This window comes from Homarus americanus, unplaced genomic scaffold (genome assembly GCF_018991925.1).
Source record: "Homarus americanus isolate GMGI-L3 unplaced genomic scaffold, GMGI_Hamer_2.0 scaffold24277, whole genome shotgun sequence".
Lineage (NCBI taxonomy): Eukaryota > Metazoa > Arthropoda > Malacostraca > Decapoda > Nephropidae > Homarus > Homarus americanus.
The window spans coordinates 613523-639262 of NW_024750697.1; the positions used below are offsets into that span (position 1 = coordinate 613523).

Consider the following 25740-nt stretch of genomic DNA (forward strand, 5'->3'; position numbering starts at 1 on the left):
CTCTCCCCTGTTTGAGGGTAAGGCAGCCCCACCCACCCAGGAGGTTACCCAAGCCTCCCCAAGGGTTAGTACCAGGATGTACTGTACTGCTGGTCGGTCTTTGATATAAATATACTCGACTTCGTTGCTACACTTGGCAGCCCTCGACCGGGCGCCACCAATCAAGTTATTGGCTGGCAGGTTTCCAGAAACGACGTTTCCAGACTTGGAACACCGCCAGCAGTTCTACCTTTTCCAGATCTGAGGTCTCCTCTGGCATGGTATAAACTGGGGCGACACCGACGAGTGAGCGCGATGAGTCATCCATGGGTGTGCCTTAGGTGTCACTGGGAGACTATATAGTCGCTGCACCTCAGTACCCGTCTTACATGTGGGTGCAGAGTCATCCGAGGCTCCCAGTGCATCTCTCTTACGTGTCACCAGAGAACACTTATCCGTGTTTACTCGCTCGTCTTCCATGGCATGTGAATGGAGGTACACAAGAGTGCTTCTCAATACCTATCTTATGTCGTATTCAATTGTACTTTGTATCTTGTTTATCTACATGATAGTCCCTACACACTGACCAATTTGATTACTCGAAAAAAAATATATATAGACATTATCGCTATTTTGTAATCAACCCTGTTTCGCGTGACACACACACATAAACACACACACACATAAACACACACATATACACACACACACACACACACACACACACACACACACACACACACACACACAGACACACACACACACACACACACACACACACCTCTGTAAGCCCTTATAAACATTTGAATACACTCATACATACCTCATACCATGGGGCTCAAGGTAAATTATAATTAATGATTTATTTATAAAATGGTATTGGTGTCAACCCTCAAGTCCCTTCCCTAGCTATCCCCCAAGTGCCACCATAAGCATTCGTCCTTAGTATATTGATCAGCCAACCCCACCCCTACCCTAACCCTTACCCCTGACCCCCACCCTACCCTAACCCTTACCCTGACCCCCACCCCTACCCTAACACCTGATCTCTCCACCCCCCACCCCTACCCTAACACCTGATCTCTCACCCCCCACCCTAGCCCCTACTCCAGGACCCCTACTGAGGCATCGATCTTCACCTCCTCCATAAACCGGCTCAAGACGTCTTCACCATTCTGGGAAATTGTATTTTTCTTCTCATTACGGCATAGAGGCATAGATAGGCATACAATTAACTTAACCTAACCTAACCTAACCTAACCTAACCTAACCTAACCTAACCTAACCTATTCAAAGATAAAAAATTTAAAAGTTCATAAGTTTTTTTATTTTTTCTAAAGTTGTGAGGAACGAATGCGCGTGTTGGCTGCATTGGCAATGTTATCCGATTACGTGTACTTAGGATATTTTTAATTAATTAGTCTTTTGGCAGTGGTGGTTAGGTTAGGTTAGTGCAGTGCAGGTATAGAGTGTACAGTGCATAGACAGTGCAGGTATAGAGTGTACAGTGCATAGACAGTGCAGGTATAGAGTGTACAGTGCATAGACAGTGCAGGTATAGAGTGTACAGTACAGTACATAGACAGTGCAGGTATAGAGTGTACAGTACATAGACAGTGTAGGTATAGAGTGTACAATACATAGACAGTGCAGGTATAGAGTGTACAGTACAGTACATAGACAGTGCAGGTATAGAGTGTACAGTACATAGACAGTGTAGGTATAGAGTGTACAGTACATAGACAGTGCAGGTATAGAGTGTACAGTACAATACATAGACAGTGCAGGTATAGAGTGTACAGTACAGTACATAAACAGTGCAGGTATAGAGTGTACAGTACAGTACAGTATATAGACCGTGCAGGTATAGAGTGTACAGTACAGTACATAGACAGTGCAGGTATAGAGTGTACAGTACAGTACATAGACAGTGTAGGTATAAATATAGAGTGTACAGTACAGTGCACCCAAACCAGATGTATGGGTATAGGGGTGTGCAGTGCGCCAGACAGTGCGGAGTATAAGGAAATTAGCAGTACAATACATAGACAGTGCAGGTATAGAGTGTACAGGTACAACGTTACACAAACAGTCTGGAGTATAGAGTGTACAAAGTACGAACGGTGTGTGGAGCCAAGTGCCGGGCATAGAGTGTGCAGTACAGTACATAGTTGGTCTGGAGTATAGGTGTGGTGCAATTACATGGACAGTGTAGGTATAGGTGTGCAGTACGGTGTGCAGTGGTGAGGAGAGAGAGTTAGGGAGGAGAGGGAGGTTAGGAGGAGGGAGTTGCAGGAGGAGGAGGAAACAGGAGGAGGAGAACCAGCAGAAGGAGGAGGGAACCAGCAGGAGGGAGGGAGGGAGGAGGGAGGGAGAACAGAGGGAGGAGGAGGAGCCAGTAGGAGGGAGGAGAATATGCTGGTAAAGTAAGGCAGCAGCATAGGATGTGTGATCTTGTTGGTCACTGATTAAATTGAATTAAAGACATTTTGGCAAGATGGGGAGTGATGAGGGGTGATGAGAGTGATGCTGGGGAGTGGGCTTGGAAGGGGAAGATATGCTGATGGGGTAGGGGTTAGTGAAGAACATCTTGAAGGGTAGAGGAAGACAGGATGAAGATGGAAACTTTTTATTTATTTTTTCAAGGTGTGAGGATTGATTGGGGAGGAGTAGATTGGGGGGAGGAGACTAAGGTAGAATATGGAAACATACTGGTAGGTAAGGAGTAGGAAGGAGAGAGAGAGGGTGGAAGATTGGTGCACCGTGTGAGGAGGTCTGGTTGGCCCTCATGCACTGAGCAACGTCAGATCAATAGTCAGAGGTCAAGTCAACTCACACACACACCACACACACACACACACACACACACACACACACACACACACACACACACACACACACACACACACACACACACACACACACACGAGGAAAATAATACAAATACACACACACACATTAAAGGACAAAAAGTTACTTAGAGAGATCCGTCAAGATAAATTGTATATTACTTAATACAGCCTTGATAATCGTACACTATAATAACCCAGAATTTTCCTCCAACAATTATAATGATTCTTAATTATGAAGTTAGGTTAGATTAGAATAGGTTAGGTTAGGTTAGGTTAGGTTAGGTTAGGTTAGGTTAGGTTAAGTTAGGTTAGTTTGATCACGAGAGAATATATTGCCCAAAGAAATGTTCATAATACATCAGGGGCGAGTTAGTGGACTAAGAAAACAGTCCACAGAAATAGTCCCCCAAAATCAGTCCCCCAAAATTAAGCCCCCCCCTCCCCCCAATTAGTCTCTAATGTCTGATACACAAACATTACGGATTATAAAATGGTCTGAATTACTTTGTTTATTCTCTGTAGTAACTAAAGTCTTGCTGCAGAGAATTTTACTTTTATATTTCAATTAGTAACTCTCTTGACAACTACATTAGCTGAGAATTTTACAACAGGAGATCGGATTTACGTATAACACAACTTTAAATTTCTAATAAAAATTTTTTTCTTCATATTCGAGGAAGAATTTTTTAATATACCATCAAGGATTTTCTACCACAAAGGTTAGATGCGTCTCAAGGAACCTTAAGGAAACATGAGGTGATGATAAAACGATGCTAAAGATAATCAAGAGATAATCAAGAGATAATCAAGAGAACATGATAAAACAGGAGGATAAACAGAAGGTGGATAAAAAAGGTATAGAGTTCAGGAATACTAGCCTAACCTAACCTAACCTAACCTAACCTAACCTAACCTAAAGAGACTGTAGAGAGAGAGAGGGACGGTGCAGGAAAGTAAGTAGTGCGCGGATACACAGGCAGGGCCGGCGGGGGTCGCTCGCTAGATGCGGTGGAAGAGCGGCAGCGAGGGGCGGAGGCTTCCCGCCCACGCCACACTGACCTACTTTCAACACATCTGTACGAAGAAATTGGGCGACTAGACCCTAAGGGAAACTAGGCTATCAGGTCCTGGCCAGAGGGAACTAAGCTATCAGGTCCTGGCAGGGGGAACTAGGCTATCAGGTCCTGGCAGGGGGAACTAGGCTATCAGGTCCTGGCCAGGGAATATAAACTACATCAGCACCGATCTGACGGGAAGAAATCGGGTAGTTGGGAACACAGGAAAGGATATAAATTAGAAGGCAACTAAATCATTGACCTGAAGAGCCGTATTGTTCCGTTTTAATACTACCTATTGGTTGAAGATGATGTTTACTCTGAGAGGAAACAAAGAAACCACATTACATACAAGAACCTACTACTGAGAGAGAGAGGTTCACCAGCACTATTCCTTCGTTGATTCTCGAAACAAGCGAAAGGTTAAGTTAAGTTAAGTTAGGTTAGGTTAGGTTAGGTTAGGTTAGGTTTAATCCAGATTCGGTGATCAGTAAAATAGCAAAATTAAAAAAAAAAAAAAATGCTCTCGAATAAACTGTTAAATGTGTATTAGTGAACACTATCATGACCACTAACCAGAAACTGTACTTATTTCATCGGTTACATTTTATCGCTGTAGTCATTAAAACTGAGATTATAAAAATAAAAATGCAACTTTTATTTCTTACCCTAAAAAATAACCATGTTGAAGAAACGAGAAAAAACTCATATAAGAATTTTCGTAAAGATTTTTTATAATATGGTTTCCAGAGTATTTAAGAACTTAGCCAATCAGCTGCTAGGATCCCTGATTAGCGAGAGTACTAGAGAATTCAGATCCATTGTTTAATAAAGCTTTCTGCCTGTTTAAAAATCTATCAGAAGATTTATTAAAAATACGTATCTCACTGTTCAAAGTCATCTAAATAAAGGTAACTACTAAGTTTTCTCAATATCAATTTGTCTGAGGAATTGAATGAAAAATCAAATCAGATGGAAACAATAAAAACATTTTAAATATCCCCAATGACTGCAATCGTCTGGGTGTGGAATTCAAGACAAATCTGTTCTCGTCTTTAAACAGCATTGTGTCTGCCTCACTGTCCATTTCTCATGAAAATATACGAATATGTTTTTGAGGTAACACACATACACGGACAGCCAGACCTTGACCACAAAACGAAAAAAAAAAATAGTCATATTTTTTCACACTTACTGTAAGTGACATAGTGACATAGTACAATCATATGGAAGAATTAACACAAGATCATCGGCTTCCAGTGTTCATGGGACTAGAGTAAACATAACTAAGGTTTGTGCCAGAACATGATGAAACGAGAGAACAATTTACGAAGCAAGTTATACTACAGGATCATCTTCACTACAGGAACTTCCGTAAATTCCCTTTCTGCTTCTGAATCGCCTATCCTTTCATGTCTCCCAGAGAATTGTCTAGATTTTCACTTTTCTTATGAAGAGACTAATGCAAAACCCTTAACTTTTTCACAATAAAAAAAAAGTAAAATGAAACTCTTCTCATTTCCCAATACGAGAGTTTAAGAGGGTGGTTGTGCCCAGGCACCAAATAATTGAACATTAACCCACATGATGGGCTGCATATCTGTGAACACACAGGTACTGTACCTCTGTGTCTCTCACCTGCTCTACTTTATACTGGTGCATGAGTCACACACTCTTGGTCTTCACAAGTTAAAGAAAATAATAATTAAACGTTAATATTCATGTTTAGAGATATCAAATAAATAAAACCCAGTGTACTCAGTGTTTTGTTTTAAGATTACGTAATATTGTCAAACAATTTCACAAACGACAATATCATAAAATGAACGACAGTTAAAAAACCAGTGAGTAGCGAGTCGTCGTACGTGTGGCAAGTGGCCCTGCGCTTCCCCGCATCTGACGGGGAAACGCCCATCTTGCTGCCTCACGCAAGTGACGCACTCCACTTCCAGTAATCGAGTTGCCCATTATAGCGTGTGGAGGAAGACATCCAAACACTACTTCACTTCACAAACACACGATAATGATACTTTGTTTCACGTAATAACTTATACGAACAAATATATACATCAAATATTGTATTCAGTAATAGGGAGAAACATTAATACTTACGCGATATACTGAATTGGTTAAGTGATAAAGGAAGAGGAATACACAGAGAAAAGGAAAACAACAACCGAAGGAGAGGTACAGGAGGCATGAGGAGATGAATATACCAAACACCCGAGGAGGGAACAGGTGTTGTAAAGTATTGATAAACGACGGAGAAAGAAGGGACAGCATATTGTCTCACGTCTCCAGGTGTGTTGTGAGTCTCCAGGTGTGTTGTGAGTCTCCAGGTGTGTTGTGAGTCTCCAGGTGTGTTGTGAGTCTCCAGGCGTGTTGTGAGTCTCCAGGTGTGTTGTGAGTCTCCAGGTGTGTTGTGAGTCTCCAGGTGTGTTGTGAGTCTCCAGGTGTGTTGTGAGTCTCCAGGTGTGTTGTGAGTCTCCAGGTGTGTTGTGAGTCTCCAGGTGTGTTGTGAGTCTCCAGGTACTGTGAGTCTCCAGTGTGTTGTGGTCTGCAGGTGTTGTGAGTCTCTAGGTGTGTGTGTCTCCAGTGAGTCCCAGGTGTGTTGTGAGTCTCCAGGTGTGTTGTGAGTCTCCAGTGTCTGTGTGCAGGTGTGTCCAGGTGTCTGTTGTGAGTCTCCAGGTGTTGTAGCCCCAGGTGTTGTGAGTGTGAGTCTCCAGGTGTGTTGTGAAGTCTCCAGGTGTGTTGTGAGTCTCCAGGTGTGTGAGTGGTCTCCAGTGGAGTCTCCAGGTGTGTTGTGAGTCTCCAGGTGTGTGTGAGTCTCCAGGTGTGTTGTGAGTCCCAGGTGTGTTGTGGGTCTCCAGGTGTTGTGAGTCTCCAGGTGTGAGAGTCTCCAGGTGTGTTGTGAGTCTGTGTGCTGAGTCTCCTCCAGTGTGTCTCAGGTGTGTGTGTGTGTCTCCAGGTGTGTTGTGGAGTCTCCAGGTGTGTTGTGAGTCCAGGTGTGTTGTGAGTCTCCAGGTGTGTTGTGAGTCTCCAGGTGTGTTGCGGGTGTCTCCAGGTGTGTTGTGAGTCTCCAGGTGTGTTGTGAGTCTCCAGGTGTGTTGTGAGTCTCCAGGTGTGTTGTGAGTCTCCGGTGTGTTGTGAGTCTCCCTGAGTGTTGTGAGTCTCCGGGAGTTCCATGAGTCTCCAGGTGTTGTGAGTCTCCAGGTGTGTTGTGAGTCTCCAGGTGTGTTGTGAGTCTCCAGGTGTGTTGTGAGTCTGTGAGTCTCCAGGTGTGAGTCTCCAGGTGTTGTGGAGTCTCCAGGTGTTGTGAGTCTCCAGGTGTGTTGTGAGTCTCCAGGTGTGTGTGTGTAGAGTCTCCAGGTGTGTTGTGAGTCTCCAGGTGTGAGTCTCCAGGTGTGTTCCAGGTGTGTTGTGAGTCTCCAGGTGTTGTGAGTCTCCAGGTGTGTTGTGAGTCTCCAGGTGTGTTGTGAGTCTCCAGGTGTGTTGTGAGTCTCCAGGTGTTGTGAGTCTCCAGGTGTGTTGTAGTCTCCAGGTGTGTTGTGAGTCTCCAGGTGTGTTGTGAGTCTCCAGGTGTGTTGTGAGTCTCCAGGTACTGTGAGTCTCCAGGTGTTGTGAGGTGTTGTGAGTCTCCAGGTGTGTTGTGAGTCTCAGGTGTGTTGTGAGTCTCAGGTGTGTTGCTTGAGTCTCCAGGTGTGTTGTGAGTCTCCAGGTGTGCTGTGAGTTCCAGGTGTGTTGTGAGTCTCCGGTGTGCTGCGAGTCTCATGTGCACTCGTCTACACTTATACCTGGTACAGTAGCTGGCGCGTTTTGTGAGATGTGACAAGTCTGTTGTACATCACATTAAGACTCCTGAAATGGCCCTAAGGAACCTCGGAATAATAGAATGCTAGATAACAATTCCATACAGTTGCCACATCTTGCAAAACGCGCCAGGTTATTGTGTGTACAAACAGAGGAAAGCACGAAATACACATATACGCGAACACATTAAACACATATACTGTACAGATTAGCGGAAAAAGGTAAAGAATATGGGTTGAGAGTTAATGCTGTAAAGACTAAAGTAATGGTAGTTTCCAAATAGGAAATAAATCTTAAATATTATGGGAGGTAACAGGGAACTTAAATAAGTAGAAATTTTGTATATATTTAGGAAGTAATATTAACCATGACGGCAGATGTACGGAAGAAATCAAAACAAGAATATTGCAACCCAAAACAGTATTTAATTTAAAAACGTAATAAAAAAGAACTCTAACTTTAATTTAAGAAAAAGGCTGCTGAAAGACTGGCAATGACTGATGTATGGAACAGAAGCGTGGACACTTTCAACAGACACCAGAAAGAGGTTGGAGGCCTTTGAAATGTGGTGTTATAGTACCTGTCAAGAATAATTTACACTGACAGGAAATCAAATGTAAAATACTAAACTTCAACTTGAGGGTAGGAGGGCCAGGGGAAGGTAGAGACTAGGGTGGAAGAACGAAATTAAAAACTTGGTCCCCAGAGATACAAAACCTTAGAGTATTGATCAAAACAGCCGAGAACAGTTAGGGTGGAGGACTGTGGTCACCAACCCTCAGATATGACGACGGTACTCTGATTGATTGATCGATTGACTCAACACGCACATATACATACACAAATATACAGTATATACATCTTCAATCATACATATACATTCATAAACGGTCTAGTAATTACAATATACTAACAGAAACAGAGATACAAATGACCTGCCACATCACCCCAATATTGCCTTAGTTAACAGACTGTACCTGTTGTTACTAGGGCTACTACTGTTGTTGTTACTAGTGCTACTACTGTTGTTGTTACTAGGGCTACTACTGTTGTTGTTACTAGGGCTACTACTGTTGTTGTTACTAGTGCTACTACTGTTGTTGTTACTAGTACTGCTACTGTTGTTCCTAGTACTGCTACTGTTGTTACTAGTGCTACTACTGTTGTTGTTACTAGTGCTACTACTGTTGTTGTTACTAGTGCTGTTACTGTTGATACTAGTACTGCTACTGTTGTTACTAGCACTGCTACTGTTGTTACTAGTACTGCTATTGTTGTTCCTAGTACTGCTACTGTTGTTACTAGTACTGCTATTGTTGTTACTAGTACTGCTACTGTTGTTACTGCACTGCTTGTTTGTACGCTACTGTTGTTACTAGCACTGCTACTGTTGTTACTAGTACCGTTAGTTGTTACTAGCAGCGAACTGTTATTACAGTACTGCTACTGTTATTACCAGTACTGCTACTGTTGTTACTAGTATTACTTGCTACTACTGCTACTGTTGCTACTAGTACTGCTACTGTTGCTACTAGTACTGCTACTGTTGCTACTAGTACTGCTACTGTTGCTACTAGTACTGCTACTGTTGTTACTAGTACTGCTACTGTTTTTTTTTTTTAAAACGGGCTCCAGCCTCCCCAATAGCCACACCTTCGCACCATTTATTTACCTTAATATTAAATATCCTATACATAGCAACTATCCTATCTGTGTTAATTAGTTGAGCCGCAGATCCATGGCATTCGGGACTGTAGCCTCATGTCGATATCTGCAGCAGTTGACGGGTAGGGGAGCCTGTTCCCTGGAGGCAGGAGCCGACCGAAGGAGAGAGAAGGACAGTCGACATCTCATCCAGGCTGTGACATAATCTGGGCTGCTGCTTTGTTCGGAGATCAGCTCCGAGTCTGGCGTAAAACCTCTTGCACTTGGGCCCATCCCACCAGAGGTTGTGAACACTAGAGGAGGAAGCTGCCTTGATCAACATTTTGAATTTCTCGCCCTTCTTTGTCGTTCTCGTTCCTCCTATGCGCAGCATCGAGAGCTAGGTTACGGTGACAAACGGCCATGGGATCAAAAATCCTGATGTCGAAGAAAGCTCGCTGTCCTCGCGTCCAGAATCCTCGAGCACTGACGTCCACACGGGCTTCGTTAGATGTGTTTGAAATTGTTGCTACTAGTACTGCTATTGTTGTTACTAGTACTGCTACTGTTGCTACTAGTACTGCTACTGTTGCTACTAGTACTGCTACTGTTGTTACTAGTACTGCTACTGTTGCTACTAGTACTGCTATTATTGTTGTTACTAGTACTGCTACTGTTGCTACTAGTACTGCATGTTACTAGTACTGCTATTGTTGTTACTAGTACTACTGTTGCTACTAGTATGTACTGTTATTACAGTACTACTGTTGTACTATTGTTACTGTTACTAGTACTGCTACTGTTGCTACTAGTACTGCTACTGTTGTTACTAGTACTGCTACTGTTGCTACTAGTACTGCTACTGTTGTTACTAGTACTGCTACTGTTGCTACTAGTACTGCTAATGTTGCTACTAGTTTGTTGCTACTAGTACTGCTACTGTTGCTACTAGTACTGCTACTGTTGCTACTAGTACTGCTACTGTTGCTACTAGTACGCTGTTGTACAGTATTACTTTCTTGTACAGTGCACTGTTGCTACTAATTTGATAGTACTGCTACTGTTGCTACTAGTACTGCTATTATTGCTACTAGTAATTGCACTGTTGCTACTAGTACTGCTACTGTTGCTACTAGTACTGCTTACTGTTGTTACTAGTACTGCTACTGTTGCTACTAGTACTGCTACTGTTGCTACTAGTACTGCTATTGTTGCTACTAGTACTGCTACTGTTTGCTACTTGTACTAGTGCTACTGTTGCTACTAGTACTGCATGTTGCATTAGTACTGCTACTGTTGCTACTAGTACTGCTATTGTTATATTTACTATTGCTACTGTTGCTACTATATGCTATTACTAGTACTGCTACTGTTGCTACTAGTACTGCTTGTAATATGCTTAAATATCACATTTTAAAGATCCCTGAACTCATCACGAGATCCCAGTGTGTGTGTGTGTGTGTGTGTGTGTGTGTGTGTGTGTGTGTGTGTGTGTGTGTGTGTGGTGTGTGTGTGTGTGTGTGTGTGTGTGTGTGTGTGGTGTGTGTGTGTGTGTGCGTGTGTGTGTGTTACGCTAAATAGGATTAATCACCAATTAAGCTTTAAAAAGTTACTGACGGTTCAACCAAATAATCCTTTCGCTTCATTGCTACAAATTAATGGAAATGAGTTCTTATGTGGTAAAATTTGCTGCGTTTCATTTAAGACAGTGTTTATCATCATGAGATAACGGCATTTGGTCAGGATAGGTGAAGTTAGGTTAGTTCAGGTCAGGTTACATTAGATAAGGATAGGTTAGGTGTTCTATGATGCTCTTTATCTATATGTGCTACCATCATTTACAGTCAGTTAAAAAGAATACTTAGGAATTATCACTATATAATTTATACTTATAAACAAATTGATAAAGTCCGTTCCACTTAATAATCATACGCCCTAACAGCCAGGAGGTTTACTATGCTCCTTGCTGTAACAGCCAGGAGGTCGTACTATGCCTTGCTGTAACAGCCAGGAGGTCGTACTATGCTCCTTGCTGTAGCAGCCAGGAGGTCACTATGCTCTTGCTGTAACAGCCAGGAGATGGGTACTATGCTCCTTGCTGTAGCAGCCAGGAGGTCGTACTATGCTCCTTGCTGTAACAGCCAGGAGGTCAGAGGTTCTTTGCTGTAACAGCCAGGAGGTCGTAGCATGCTCCTTGCTGTAACAGCCAGGAGGTCGTTATGCTCCTTGCTAACAGCCAGAGGTGTGCTATGCTCCTTGCTGTAACAGCCAGAGGTCGTAGATGCTCCTTGCTGTAACAGCCAGGAGGTCTGCTATGCTCCTTGCTGTAACAGCCAGGAGGTCGTGCTATGCTCCTTGCTGTCAACAATAATAAAGAAAATGTCATAAGAAAAAACATTGATGATTAATCTTTGTTTACATACAGTAACACCAAGTGAAATAATGTCATGGTATATACGTCAGTGAGCCACATTAGTGCGTGGTATATACGTCAGTGAGCCACATTAGTGCTTTTATGGTATATACGTCAGTGAGCCACATTAGTGCTTGTCATGGTATATACGTCAGTGAGCCACATTAGTGCTTGTCATGGTATATACGTCAGTGAGCCACATTAGTGCTTGTCATGGTATATACGTCAGTGAGCCACATTACATGCTTGTCATGGTATACGTCAGTGAGCCACATTAGTGCTTGGCTGGGTATATATACGTCAGTGAGCCATTAGTGCTTGTCGGGTATATACGTCAGTGAGCCATTAGTGCTTGTCATGGTATATACGTCAGTGAGCCATATTACGTTTTGTCATGGTATATACGTCAGTGAGTCACATTAGTGCTTGTCATGGTATATACGTCAGTGAGCCACATTACTGCTTGTCATGGTATATACGTCAGTGAGCCACATTACTGCTTGTCATGGTATATACGTCAGTGAGCCACATTACTGCTTGTCATGGTATATACGTCAGTGAGCCACATTAGTGCTTGTCATGGTATATACGTCAGTGAGTCACATTGTGCTTGTCATGGTATATACGTCAGTGAGCCACATTACTGCTTGTCATGGTATATACGTCAGTGAGCCACATTACTGCTTGTCATGGTATATACGTCAGTGAGCCACATTAGTGCTTGTCATGGTATATACGTCAGTGAGCCACATTAGTGCTTGTCATGGTATATACGTCAGTGAGCCACATTAGTGCTTGTCATGGTATATACGTCAGTGAGCCACATTAGTGCTTGTCATGGTATATACGTCAGTGAGCCACAGTGCTTGTCATGGTATACGCCACATTAGTGCTTGTCATGGTATATACGTCAGTGAGCCACATTAGTGCTTGTCATGGTATATACGTCAGTGAGCCACATTAGCTTGTCATGGTATATACGTCAGTGAGCCACATTATTGTCATATATACGTCAGTGAGCCACATTACTGCTTGTCATGGTATATACGTCAGTGAGCCACATTAGTGCTTGTCATGAGTCACATTATATACGTCAGTGAGCCACATTACTGCTTGTCATGGTATATACGTCAGTGAGCCACATTAGTGCTTGTCATGGTATATACGTCAGTGAGCCACATTAGTGCTTGTCATGGTATATACGTCAGTGAGCCACATTAGTGCTTGTCATGGTATATACGTCAGTGAGCCACATTAGTGCTTGTCATGGTATATACGTCAGTGAGCCACATTAGTGCTTGTCATGGTATATACGTCAGTGAGCCACATTACTGCTTGTCATGGTATATACGTCAGTGAGCCACATTACTGCTTGTCATGGTATATACGTCAGTGAGTCACATTAGTGCTTGTCATGGTATATACGTCAGTGAGCCACATTACTGCTTGTCATGGTATATACGTCAGTGAGCCACATTACTGCTTGTCATGGTATATACGTCAGTGAGTCACATTAGTGCTTGTCATGGTATATACGTCAGTGAGCCACATTACTGCTTGTCATGGTATATACGTCAGTGAGTGCTTGTCATGGTATATACGTCAGTCAGTGGTCACATACTGCTTGTGGTATATGGTAGTATTACGTCAGTGAGCCACATTACATGTCATGGTATATACGTCAGTGAGTCACATTAGTGCTTGTCATGGTATATACGTCAGTGAGCCACATATAGTGCTTGTCATGGTATATACGTCAGTGAGCCACATTACTGCTTGTCATGGTATATACGTCAGTGAGCCACATTAGTGCTTGTCATGGTATATACGTCAGTGAGCCACATTACTGCTTGTCATGGTATATACGTCAGTGAGCCACATTAGTGCTTGTCATGGTATATACGTCAGTGAGCCACATTAGTGCTTGTCATGGTATATACGTCAGTGAGTCACATTACTGCTTGTCATGGTATATACGTCAGTGAGTCACATTACTGCTTGTCATGGTATATACGTCAGTGAGTCACATTTACCGTAGTGTTGCCTTAAGAGTGGCAACATATCGTGGACGTAGGCGGAGGGACAAGAGCACTCACCTTCTGGTTGTGATAGTAGGGATCGATGTCCTCAAGGGGTGTGCCCACGAGGTCCTCAGGGAACATCTGCTGGAGGCGGTTGGAGAGCGGCATGCCCTGCTCCATGTTAGGGTCGGCCTGGGGTCCCTCATCTTCATCTTCTTCATTGTAGACAACCTGGGTGTGGTCCCGGGTGGGAGGATTAGTATCGAGGTGGTGGTGCAAATCCTTATCGGTACTACCCATCATTCTCTCTACCATTATTACTCTCCCCTGCTCTTGTTAATACTCAGTACTGCACTCTTACTATATACACACCCTTAAGCTAACACTGCTTTCCCTCTTATTCCTCACTCTACTTTGGTTCAAGTCTCTACCATAAAATTACCCATCTGCTTATTACTACGATACCGCTTGTTATTCCATTCCAGTTTTACTCATTATGACAATCTATCAACTCTAAAATATGAAAACGAGATAAGTCTTACACATCAACTTTTGTAACACTCCACTTGTTGACTTGTTAAATGTTCATATCAATTGGTCATATTCAAAGCAATAAAAAAATGTTAGATTATGATATATTTTTCCTATCTCCTTGTGGAGGTGGCGGGGCACTGTATGTAATCTGTTTCAAGACCCTCAACAGTTCAATTAAAAGAGAAAATTATGTGTCATCTAGCAGTCGTCAGGAATTACTCTGTTCTGATACAACTAACAAATAATGATCTTAAAGAACACTGAGCTTTTCTCTTGTGGCCGTAAATGCAGCAGAAGAACGCAAGTTAAGGTAAGGTTTCCCTAATGTACTAACTCCAATTAACAAATAATCTCTATAAAAGAACCACTTTAAAAAGGTGTCATAAATTTGTTTTATTTAGATAATTACTAGTGCTGTATACTGAGACCGTGATTGTTGTGTTCGTTTGTGAGTAACTTGATTTCCAACCCTTGAAGTCTCTTAGCCAGGGAGGTGTATCGCTCCCAGTCATTAACCTGTCTTACCTTTTAACAGAGAAAAGGTTGTGAAGGTATTTTTTGTCGTCTCAGTCAAAGTGGACGAGCTTATCGCACCGGGAAATATAAATCCGTGGTGGTGGGGCTCACCCCGCGAAGGAAATGTAATTTTCTCGCCAGGCCACAACTTTCTCTGACCGTCTCCACAGTTCTCTCTCTATCTTCCTGCCCTCCCTGTTATATTGTCGACGTATTGTTCCTCGTCTGTCATATTCACTCTTTCTTTCTCTGAATGTTTATTCTTGATCTCCTTCTTCTGTTGACTATAATTTGTAGCTTACAGTGGTTCCTTACTATACAACTATTTACCTCACTTCTCAAGCACCTGACTACTACACTACTAGATGTCTTTCTCCCGTCTTTCACTACCTTACTGTAATGTCCTTCCCCCTTACTTCTTATATAACCTTCACACCATCTCGTATTGTTTAGTTCTAACTGTAACTCTCTCATCATCCAGGAATTCCTCAAACGAAATATCAATTCAACTTTGCGGTTACTATGTTGGTTGTGCTTAGATACAGTGCCCTCCACTTCCGCCGGATATTTGGATAGTAATTACCTTCAAAATGTTTTTATCATTCTCTCCTTCATACATGATTCACTACAAGTCTTCTTAAGGCAGTAAGGGCGGAAACCCTCCCTCCTGACCCTGGACCTCTGTCATACATCTGATTATGTTGTTTACTTCCTTTAAAATATCACAGGTTCAATCCAACTAAACCCTTCCCTCAACTCTGCTCGACACTGGGTGGATGTCTCACACATCATGGTATCGTAGGTATGTATATAAGCGGCGCAGACTCCCTATACTGTACACGCCCTCCTCCTCCCACACTGTAGTAATCTAAGTTAACATTCCTTTCTTAGGTTCAAGCCGAAACTAAACTCATTTTGGGACATGTTAATTCTAAACTTGGTGTTAAGCATCACATTTACTCTACAGGAAAACTTACAGGATAATACATTCATATTATGTCAGTCAAGTTCTCATAATAATCATTTAAAGACTAGAACAATTACGGTCTACAAAATGGCGGCCAAGTCATATACACAAATATATAAAAATATCTAGTACTAATAAGTTATATATATATATATATATATATATATATATATATAATATATATATATATATATATATATATATATATATATATATATATATATATATATATATATATATATATATATATACATATACTGTAAGTGTACAGGAGCCACTAGTGGCTTGGCTAGGCATCCACAACTATCTCTCAACCTATCTAATCGGAATTAAATCGACCTCAATACATGATCCGGGTTATCAAATAAATTATACTACTAACCCGGGACTAATGATAAATTTTCTCCCAAATGCTGGACTAATGATCAATCTCACATGACTGCTAGACACACTATATACAGGTATACCTAATAGTAACATAACCGTCTCTAATAGTTTTTACATGCTAATTAATCAGAAGTGCTGATGATTACAGAACTCAGTAGATCGTAGAGCCTAGGAGAAGTACTAAGATAGTAATACTGTTATTATATAAAGTTGCCCGGGGAACAGGAGGGATCCACTACCGTCTGCAGAAGTAGCAGCGGCAGCAACCCCTCCCACCCCCCCTGGAGGAGTGCGGCGGTTGAAGCCATCTGTTAAAAGTATGAATTGGTGTCATTTCTACATACTACCGTCGGCAGCACAGCAAATTGGTGATTGTGATGGCTTAAGCGGCAAGGCTCACCGTAAGTCAATCTATGAGTCTATCATGTCTAGTTGGTGCATCACCGGCAGGTGGTTGCCGGGCGGGAGGAAGGCATCTCCCTCGCCCAAGCACTCGGTGGTGTAATAGTAATGGGATGAGGTGAATGATGGTTGTTGACGAACACATGCTGGATGGTTCCCTGTGTGCGTCCACGTGACCATTAGGTACTCTTCACACCGTTGTCTCTCTCATATTTACACAAACAACAATATCATCCTTGTGGAAGACTAGTCATTGTAGAGCGAAATATTTAGTAGAAGATGGTACCAGTGGCCAACTTGAACTTGAGTAGCACAGACTAACCTTCTCCAATGATGGTCAATACGCTGTAGAGTACAGTGTATACCTCAAATACCACACCAACAGGTATCTAATTAACCTTAACGTAGGATAAAACAAATCATGGAGGGTCAAGGTGAGTTTGTGTTTTCTCGTGCTTTCATTTTTTTTCATGCTTATGTGCCTTACTGACGGTGGGTGGATGAGTGAGAAATTTATACTTCCGCTTTAGAGATAAGGTCGCCGTCACCAGCCTGTGATGAGAACAAGACTGTGGTGACGCCCCCCCACACCCCATGTGGAGACTTAATATTAACGACGTGAGGCTAGAGCGTCGACTCCACTTGCACCAGCTGTGCCCCGGGCTCCAGTAACAGATGTGCTCCAAGCTCCTGCATCAACTATGCCCCAGGTTCCTACACCGGCTGGATCCGGACTCCTACACCAGCTGTGCCTTGAGCTGCTTCAACAGCTGTGTTACGAGTTGTTCGCCCCCACCTTACCCTTGTGGCGTCTGTCCTCCCTTAGTGCTAACATCCACAATTCTGGCTTCCTTTTAAGTACGAGTAATTTGATTGCCATTAGAAGTATTGCCCAGGCTTTACTAGAACAACACGGCTCCCGCTGCAGCCTTGAAAACAGATATTTAAGATCTTTCACAAAACATAACCCTAAAGAAGTGGATTTTTTTCTTCAACTGCGGTGACAGTTTACCGTTGAAACTATTCTGAAAAGTAAAAGAACCAAAACCGAGGCTCATGATTGAAACTTCTGGCCAGATTGAACGGCCATTACTTCCCGTTGTACATCCCACGAAATGATGTTATGGATATTAGATGACTAGTCAGTAAACGGTAATAGGCATTAGTTGGTAAGTCAGAATATTGTGTGGGTCTAGCTACTGGTGGTGGTGTATGGGACACACTAACTGAAATGGCTGTTTGATAAGAAGCACGTGACTGACTTAGTGACCGGCTGGATAAAGACTTGACAAGATAAATGACAAACAGGAGTGACTGGCTAAGTGGACGAGTGACTGGCTGGCTTAGTGATTGGAAGCATGATTTCTGCCTGTTTGATGACTGTCACCGATGGCTGCCTCACATAGTTAACTAGCCATCCAGACCAACACTCACCTAACCAACCAACCAATTGGGTGCTTGCTTGGCTACCCACTTGGCGAACTAGTTGTCTTGGGGGTTTTTGATTGGTTGTTTGTCTAAAGGTAGTTGATTGGTTGATTGTCTCGAGGGGAAAATGAATTGATTGATTGTCTAGAGGTATTTGATTGGTTGTTTGTCTAGGGAGTATTTGATTGGTTACCGTCGGGGGTAATTGATTGGATGAATGAGCACAGACTGGTTGATTGTTTTTTCTGGTTGACGACTTGGTTGATTGAGTAGATGTGTAGTCTACCAAGATTGTTAGTTGATTGGGTAACTACCAGGTTGGTTGGTTGGTTGGTTGGTTGGTTAATAAATAACTGCCAAGTTGGGTCACTCTGGGTTGCCTGGTTGAGTGATTGCCTGGCCATTGGTTGATTGGGTGATTACCTAGCTAGCTTTTTGATTGGCAGCCTGGCTCGTTGGCTGCCTGGCTGGCTGGGTGACTGGCTGGCTGGGTGACTGCCTGGCTCGGTGGGAACTCACTATTGATTCCTACAACCAGCTCTGTGAGACTCCCCAACCTACATCCCCCACCGAGTCTCTGCGTCCCAGATCTTCGCCGTTTTGGTACCACCTTATCCATCCTAGTTCATCATTTGTTCAGTCTATTCATCCTTGTTCATTATTTGTTCAGTCTATCCATCCTTGTTCATCATTTGTTCAGTCTATCCATCCTAGTTCATCATTTGTTCAGTCTATCCATCCTTGTTCATCCTTTGTTCAGTTTAGCTATCTTAGTTCATCATTTGTTCAGTTTATCCATCCTAGCTCATCATTTGTTCAGTCTATCCATCCTAGTTCATCATTTGTTCAGCCTATCCAACCTAGCTCATCATTTGTTCAGTCTATCCATACTAGCTCATCATTTGTTCAGTCTATCCATCCTAGTTCATCATTTGTTCAGTATATCCATCCTAGTTCATCATTTGTTCAGCCTATCCAGCCTAGTTCATCATTTGTTCAGTCTATCCATCCAGTTCATCATTTGTTCAGCCTATCCAACCTAGCTCTCATTTGTTCCGTCTATCCATCCTAGTTCATCATTTGTTCAGTCTATCCATACTAGCTCATCATTTGTTCAGTCTATCCATCCTAGTTCATCATTTGTTCAGTCTATCCATCCTAGTTCATCATTTGTTCAGCCTATCCAGCCTAGTTCATCATTTGTTCAGTCTATCCATCCAGTTCATCATTTGTTCAGCCTATCCAACCTAGCTCATCATTTGTTCCGTCTATCCATCCTAGTTCATCATTTGTTCAGTCTATCCACCCTAGTTCATCATTTATTCAGTCTATCCATCCTAGCTCATCTTTTGTTTAGTCTATCCATCCTTGTTCATCATTTGTTCAGTCTATCCATCCTACTTCTCCCTCTTTTGTTCTTCCTCATCCTACCTATCCCTGTTCCTCCTCCTTCTATTTCTCCTCATTCCTTATCCTTCGTTCCCTTGCTTCTCCTCATCCTATCACTCCTTGTCCCTCCTCATTCTAGCAGCAGTAGTCGTAGTAGTGTGGTACAGGGATATTGTACAGCGTGTGGTACAGAGAACAATCGGGTTGGGGACCATTGCTCATGAACCAAACAGTGGTTTCTTCGTCATGTACATCAACGCCCCTTGGTTATGTCCTGACCACCTCAACGTGTACATCAACGCTCCTTAGTTAGGTCATGACCACCTCAACGTGTACATCAATGCCCCTTGGTTAGGACATGACCACCTCAACGTGTACATCAACGCCCCTTGGTTAGGTCATGACCACCTCAACGTGTACATCAATGCCCCTTGGTTAGGTCATGACCACCTCAACGTGTACATCAATGCCCCTTGGTTAGGTCATGACCACCTCAACGTGTACATCAACGCTCCTTGGTTAGGTCCTGACCACCTCAACGTGTACATCAACGCCCCTTGGTTAGGACATGACCACCTCAACGTGTACATCAACGCCCCTTGGTTAGGTCATGACCACCTCAACGTGTACATCAATGCCCCTTGGTTAGGTCATGACCACCTCAACGTGTACATCAATGCCCCTTGGTTAGGTCATGACCACCTCAACGTGTACATCAACGCTCCTTGGTTAGGTCCTGACCACCTCAACGTGTACATCAACGCCCCTTGGTTAGGTCCTGACCACCTCAACGTGTACATCAAAGTCGCCTGGATAAATTCATATCTACCGCTTAACTTCCTTCAGCATATGTGGGTCGATGTGAGCCCGCGCGCCACGTGTCCTTGTGGGCCGGACACGCTTACGTCACTGGCAACTATTCGGGCTTATGAGGGCGGGGTATCGTACCTCTGGCGCATGGTCGATCTACTAGCACCTAACCATATATATTTCGGCCATAAGGTGGATATTATTGATTTTAACCTTACTCCTATATTATGGCTGAATTAACATATGTAAACATACCCCATCGTGAGGCAACCTGTCACGCTTACTCGAGGCCCCAGGCCCTACTTATAGTATGAAAAAGCTCTGGATGTATTTCTATTTGACAAATTAGTAATGCAGCTTTGAAAATGAAGTTTCAAATCCCGAATTAAACCAGTAACTAAAATTTCAAGGATGTAATACTTGTCATCTTTTGTTCTGGATTTTCTGTGCAGGAATATTTGGAACTAACTGTTCAGGTGTTGTTGTATAAAGTTACGTTCTCGTCATTTTTTCGGCTATGATAAAATGAGGTGCAGTCTCTTGTCCAATGCGAAGATTATTCAGGTATAATACGGTACTGTGATTACTACTAAGTGATGATGGATGTTCTCCCATGTTCAATCCCAGGTGAGTGTGTAAAGACACCTGAAGATCTCGCATTAGTGTATTGGAAATGTCGGCTTCAGAGCCCCAGGCTTCTCTGTGGCGGTGAAGGTGAGGATGAATTGGTGGTTCGTATCTACTTGTAGTGTCTGAGAGCTGGTTGTACCGTGGCTTGCGGCAGCTGGCTCTAGTGTCAGAGAACTGGTAGCGCCAGCTCTCTACATGTGGGGTTAGTGGCGTGGGCTTATAATATTTGATATGGTTTTCAATGAACCTGTCGAAATTATTTTTTTTTCATTTGTTTTGGCCTCCTGTTGAAAAATACACGGCAATTAAATTTTGAAATAGCTAGGAAATAGTAATGTGTTGTAGACATACAATACTTAAGCCCACGCCGCCACCAACAGCTCACGGTCATATCACGCTGTTTGTAGTTTAGAATCACAAGCCGAGAGATTGCAATATATATGAAAAATATACCTCGTCACCACCCCCTCCTCCTCCTCCTCCTACATTTCCTCTGCCCCCTTTTCCTTTCTTGCCTCTCTGGTTTCCAGAAAAGGGATAAAGGAAGAACATGATGATAGAAGGAAGGCCAAACGTGGATTAGCTTGAGGGTTTGACAGGTTAGACACATAATTAGATTACGGTTGGGTGGGATCCGAACCCCCTGAATGGCTACAATTTATACTTGCGCCCCTTCCCCTTTTTTTAAGATAATTTCCTACTATTAAATTCATTGCAGTCTGATAAAATTGTACTTATACTACAAACACAGTCACACTTCTTATGGAATTTGGACTATATATCAGAAATATGTATTATCAAGGAAGGCAAAGATTCCACCCAAACCGAAGGCAATGTTAGGACGTCCAGAAAGGAGAATAGGGAAGCAGTGAGCCCAGGTCATGATGGTGGTGCTTGAGGTGGGGCACTCCGGCCAGGGGGCAGCACTAGTCTTAGAGAGCAACTGATTACAGACGTAAGAGAGAGAGAGAGATGGGACACAACACCATCATGACCACAGGGAACTCTGGACCAGTCATGACCACAGGGTAGTTGTCAGGACAGCGAGCAAGTGAGCCTTTTGAAGGATACGGGCTCCTGCTGGCTGACCAGACTAACCTACTGATTACCAGACACCTGAGGTCATACCCTGGGCAGTCACCGAGTCCTGTGGAGCCAGGATTAAGGGCTCACTGCTGGCAAAATTTCCAGGCTGGGACGAACAAAGAAGCACATCCTCACTCAGGTTCATTTGTCTACAGCTTATTCCTAAACTGCCTCCACTACATCTTATCAATAAGGTGATCTTCACGTTCCAGTAAATAAATCAAGCGTTATCTACAAAACTATCTACCCCTGAACCTGCCTATGAACTTGAAAGAGGATGTAGGTGTGATATATAAACATGTAATTAGCTTCCTCGTGCCGGAGAACGTTAAATATGTACTCACCCACAGGTGACACTGTTTGATTTATAACAATGCGCTCTCGGGCACCAGAGGAGCTGACATTATACAAAGGATTCCACAACACACATTACCACAATACTGAAAAGGTAGCTGAAGGAATCGGGTAATAAAGAGCATCAAGAGTAGAGGCCAAGTGTTGATTCTGAGCAAGACGTAAGCAAGAAAGCAAAGAGCTAGTGAAAAATGAAAGACTTGGAGAACAAGAGTAAATATAAGTTACATATATGAATATAAACAAAACTTCAAAGCGAAAAAGAAAAAAATAGATAAATAAAGACAGGCGATAATGTTGTTAGCACGATGGGTGCAAAAGTTGCATCTATATGCTACTAAGTTTTGTCCGTTTCTTTGGTTGTCTCTTCAATCGTAAGAGAACATACGATAGCCTAGTTAGTGATGCTCTTATTGAGGAGTGACTGCAGGATGCTGAAACCAACTATCTTTCCTCGGTTTCTCAGTGTAAGGCGGTGTGCTAGCGTTAGTGTTACCGGACTGCTGTTGCGCCTCATGCACGTGATAATGAGGCCATTTTCTATACCTTATGAGTAGAAAAAGGCCTCATTTATCGCTTTGAGTCATAATTTCCCAAGTAAAGTGCATTCAAGAGTTTCGTGTACAGGAAGACTTACTAGTGAATGTGAGATTACTTGCCACTTCCAAAATATATAATTATCGTATCTCTCTCGGACCTTCCCGAGTCAGGATACGGAAACATCTAAACTAATGTACTCGAAACTTTTTGCAGTAATTGGGAGAAGACTTTCAGTCATTGGCTGGTCCGGTGATGAAGGGGTGTGGTGAGATCGGTGGGTTTGGTGATGGTCACCAGGCGTTCAGGTGGTGTTGGTGATGGTCACCAGAGGCGGGCAACACGACAAGCACTACGCCGTTGCACATATCAGTAACTGGACCATGAGCAAGCCTCACACACTACTACTGATGGCGCTAGAGGAACTGACTCGCATACATACTAACAAGACCAAGTCTCCCTTGGGCGGGTAGTCCGCCGTGAAGTTAGTGTCTCCAGGAGTCTAGATGGATATTTAGACATCTTTAAACAAGTTTCAATTGAGACTTTTTGTTTGTCTAAGTGTTGCGATTAAGCAATTGTTTTTAAAGTATTTATTTAAGTTAAATACAGAGTTTATAAAATATGAGGTATTATGTTAACAACTGTTAAGTTGTATTCCATCTTCATTCTGTTTAAATTTCCATCTATTGTACCGAGAAACGGATACCAGCAACCTCTCTAAACTAGTTTAGTGGGCACGTATGAAACCCGTACCAATAGGTGTTATACGCAATGGGTTTAAAATAAAAACAAAAACCAGGAAAAAAAATAAGATAGATCTATGTATAAAGACGTATGGCAAGCAGATCTTACTTCTTTCTTTTTTCTTCCAAATTTCATTCCACCACCCTGAAGGAATTAAGAAAAAAAGGAGAGATGACAATTATGAAACAGGTAATTAATGACTAGTATGGATGGGGCACACACAAGTCCACCAGTGTAACAAACTAACACTGCCTTCCTCTTCACAAAACTCTACGGCTCTGCATGACTCACAGTCCTAATAACCCAGTCTTGATAATCCTAGATGGACACTTAACTTGGATTTGGTTCACAACATTAGCATTGTCATTAGCCATGGCCTAGTTAACAGACTTTCATAATTTAGTGTTCAATTAAACACTTCCACTGTACAGGACTCGGGGTAATATGTTGAACGGTTATAATTATCCAAACATTGATAATTAGCTACGATTATCAAAGACTTAGTTAAATTATTATATTTATCTAAAGAGGAGTCGGGGGGTTGTAATAGGGTCCAAGAGTAATTACTAAGGTGATATTTAAGAAGCATCTAATGATCTCAGTTATTATTGTGGGTGTTCTCGTTACAGACTTAATTTCTTGATCGATGGAAATATAAACATCAAGAGAAAACAATCCTCGTGGACCCAAGCTTGGTAATTGTTGGTAAAATACCTCGTGAAACCCTTTTGTACTCCAAGAACAGGTATTTTCTCTCTCAGCTTCCCCTCACTTGAAGAGATACCGAGTTCTGCTACGGTGGAAAGATGTAAGTTATGGAAAAAAGTGTACTGTACATGACATTCACACATCTCACTCTTGTTCATGGGTGTGTGATCGTGTATGCACGTAGAATATAAACACTATTCCGTGTACTGTGTATAATATATATGGGATTTATTTCAGAGAATATCTAACTTTGTGTATGTGGCATCAACAATAATTTACTTGCGATTATCTGAAAGTCATTATTCACATACTTTAACTTTATGATCACACAATGATGTACACTTCTCAGCATATACAGTGTGTGTACGTGACGGCAGATATGTGTTGTATGTGGTAAGTCGTGTGATAGTGTATTCAGGAGTACACAGAGGGTTACAGTCTTTGGTGTGCACCCCGGAGTGGGAGGACGGGCGCTCGCTGGGCTTCAACTACGCCTAAATGGGACCATACTGTATATCACACTACCTCACGCCTACGGGGTCATGCATAAAAAAAAAACAAAAAAAATCACTGGTGGACTTCAACATACAAGGAATTGAATACGAGTGTGTGATGATATACAGAAAACTGAAGCAACTGATAGTGTAAAATATATGGAGGAACCCGTAAAGTGCAGAGCATGAGAAAGTATAGGAACCATACTTTACGTCAGCAGAGTTCTTGTAGTGAGTAGTTCACTTATTTGAAACACTAAGTAAATTTAGGTGTGTTCTAACGGAATAGACACCTTGGGAACACTTAGAGTTTGATCACACTATTAATGATTATCTTCATTACACACAAATTATTTTCAAGATTTCATAAGAAAGTGAAAATAAATGTTGTAAAGTGGTGTACATCATAGACGAGTGTGTATACATATATATGAATAATGACTGGAATAAGATGAGATATACTGTAGAGAAAATAAGATGCGACTGCTGATATCCTAGAGGGATTAGAAGCGAGTGTGAATGGAACATAGATCTAAAGAGCATGACAAGGGGACGAGTGTGAGTAAGAATCTAAAAGTGCAACAAACTACTGGAGGATTTCCATAAAGGGACAACAGACTAAGAACCTTATTCAGGAGGAAACACTTGGGCCTTGAGATGAGTTCACCTCTTACATACACTCATCACGCCCGGCTGCCACTCACGCACTCTGCTTACTCTCTCCTACAAAGAGGATGCCGTCTCCTTAATCCCATTAGAAGGAGGAATCCGCAGCCAGAGTGAGAAGGTAAACACTGAGCGTGAGGGCACAAGCCACTGCAGTAGGGGAGAGGGCCGGTGTACCGCTCCTGAACTTGGTAGCAAAACTGCACAGGCTGACACAGAACTCACACATGTATTGTATATGGGGGCTTCATATATGGACGGGAGACTAAGGGCGCAATAGGATAAAACACTCAAATACACAACAAACTTAA

General features: G+C 42.5%; 1 protein-coding gene across 13 annotated transcripts in view; it reads right to left on the reverse strand.

Annotated features, from left to right (window-relative positions):
• The window catches only part of LOC121854140 (sodium channel protein para-like), a 168912-nt gene that overhangs the window by 126691 nt on the left and 16481 nt on the right, over positions 1-25740 (reverse strand). For all 13 annotated transcript variants that reach the window (XM_042348544.1, XM_042348543.1, XM_042348542.1 and 10 more), the window contains exon 4: positions 13850-14005. In XM_042348544.1, coding sequence (XP_042204478.1) covers positions 13850-14005 — 156 coding nt within the window. The remainder of the gene's footprint in view (positions 1-13849; positions 14006-25740) is intronic.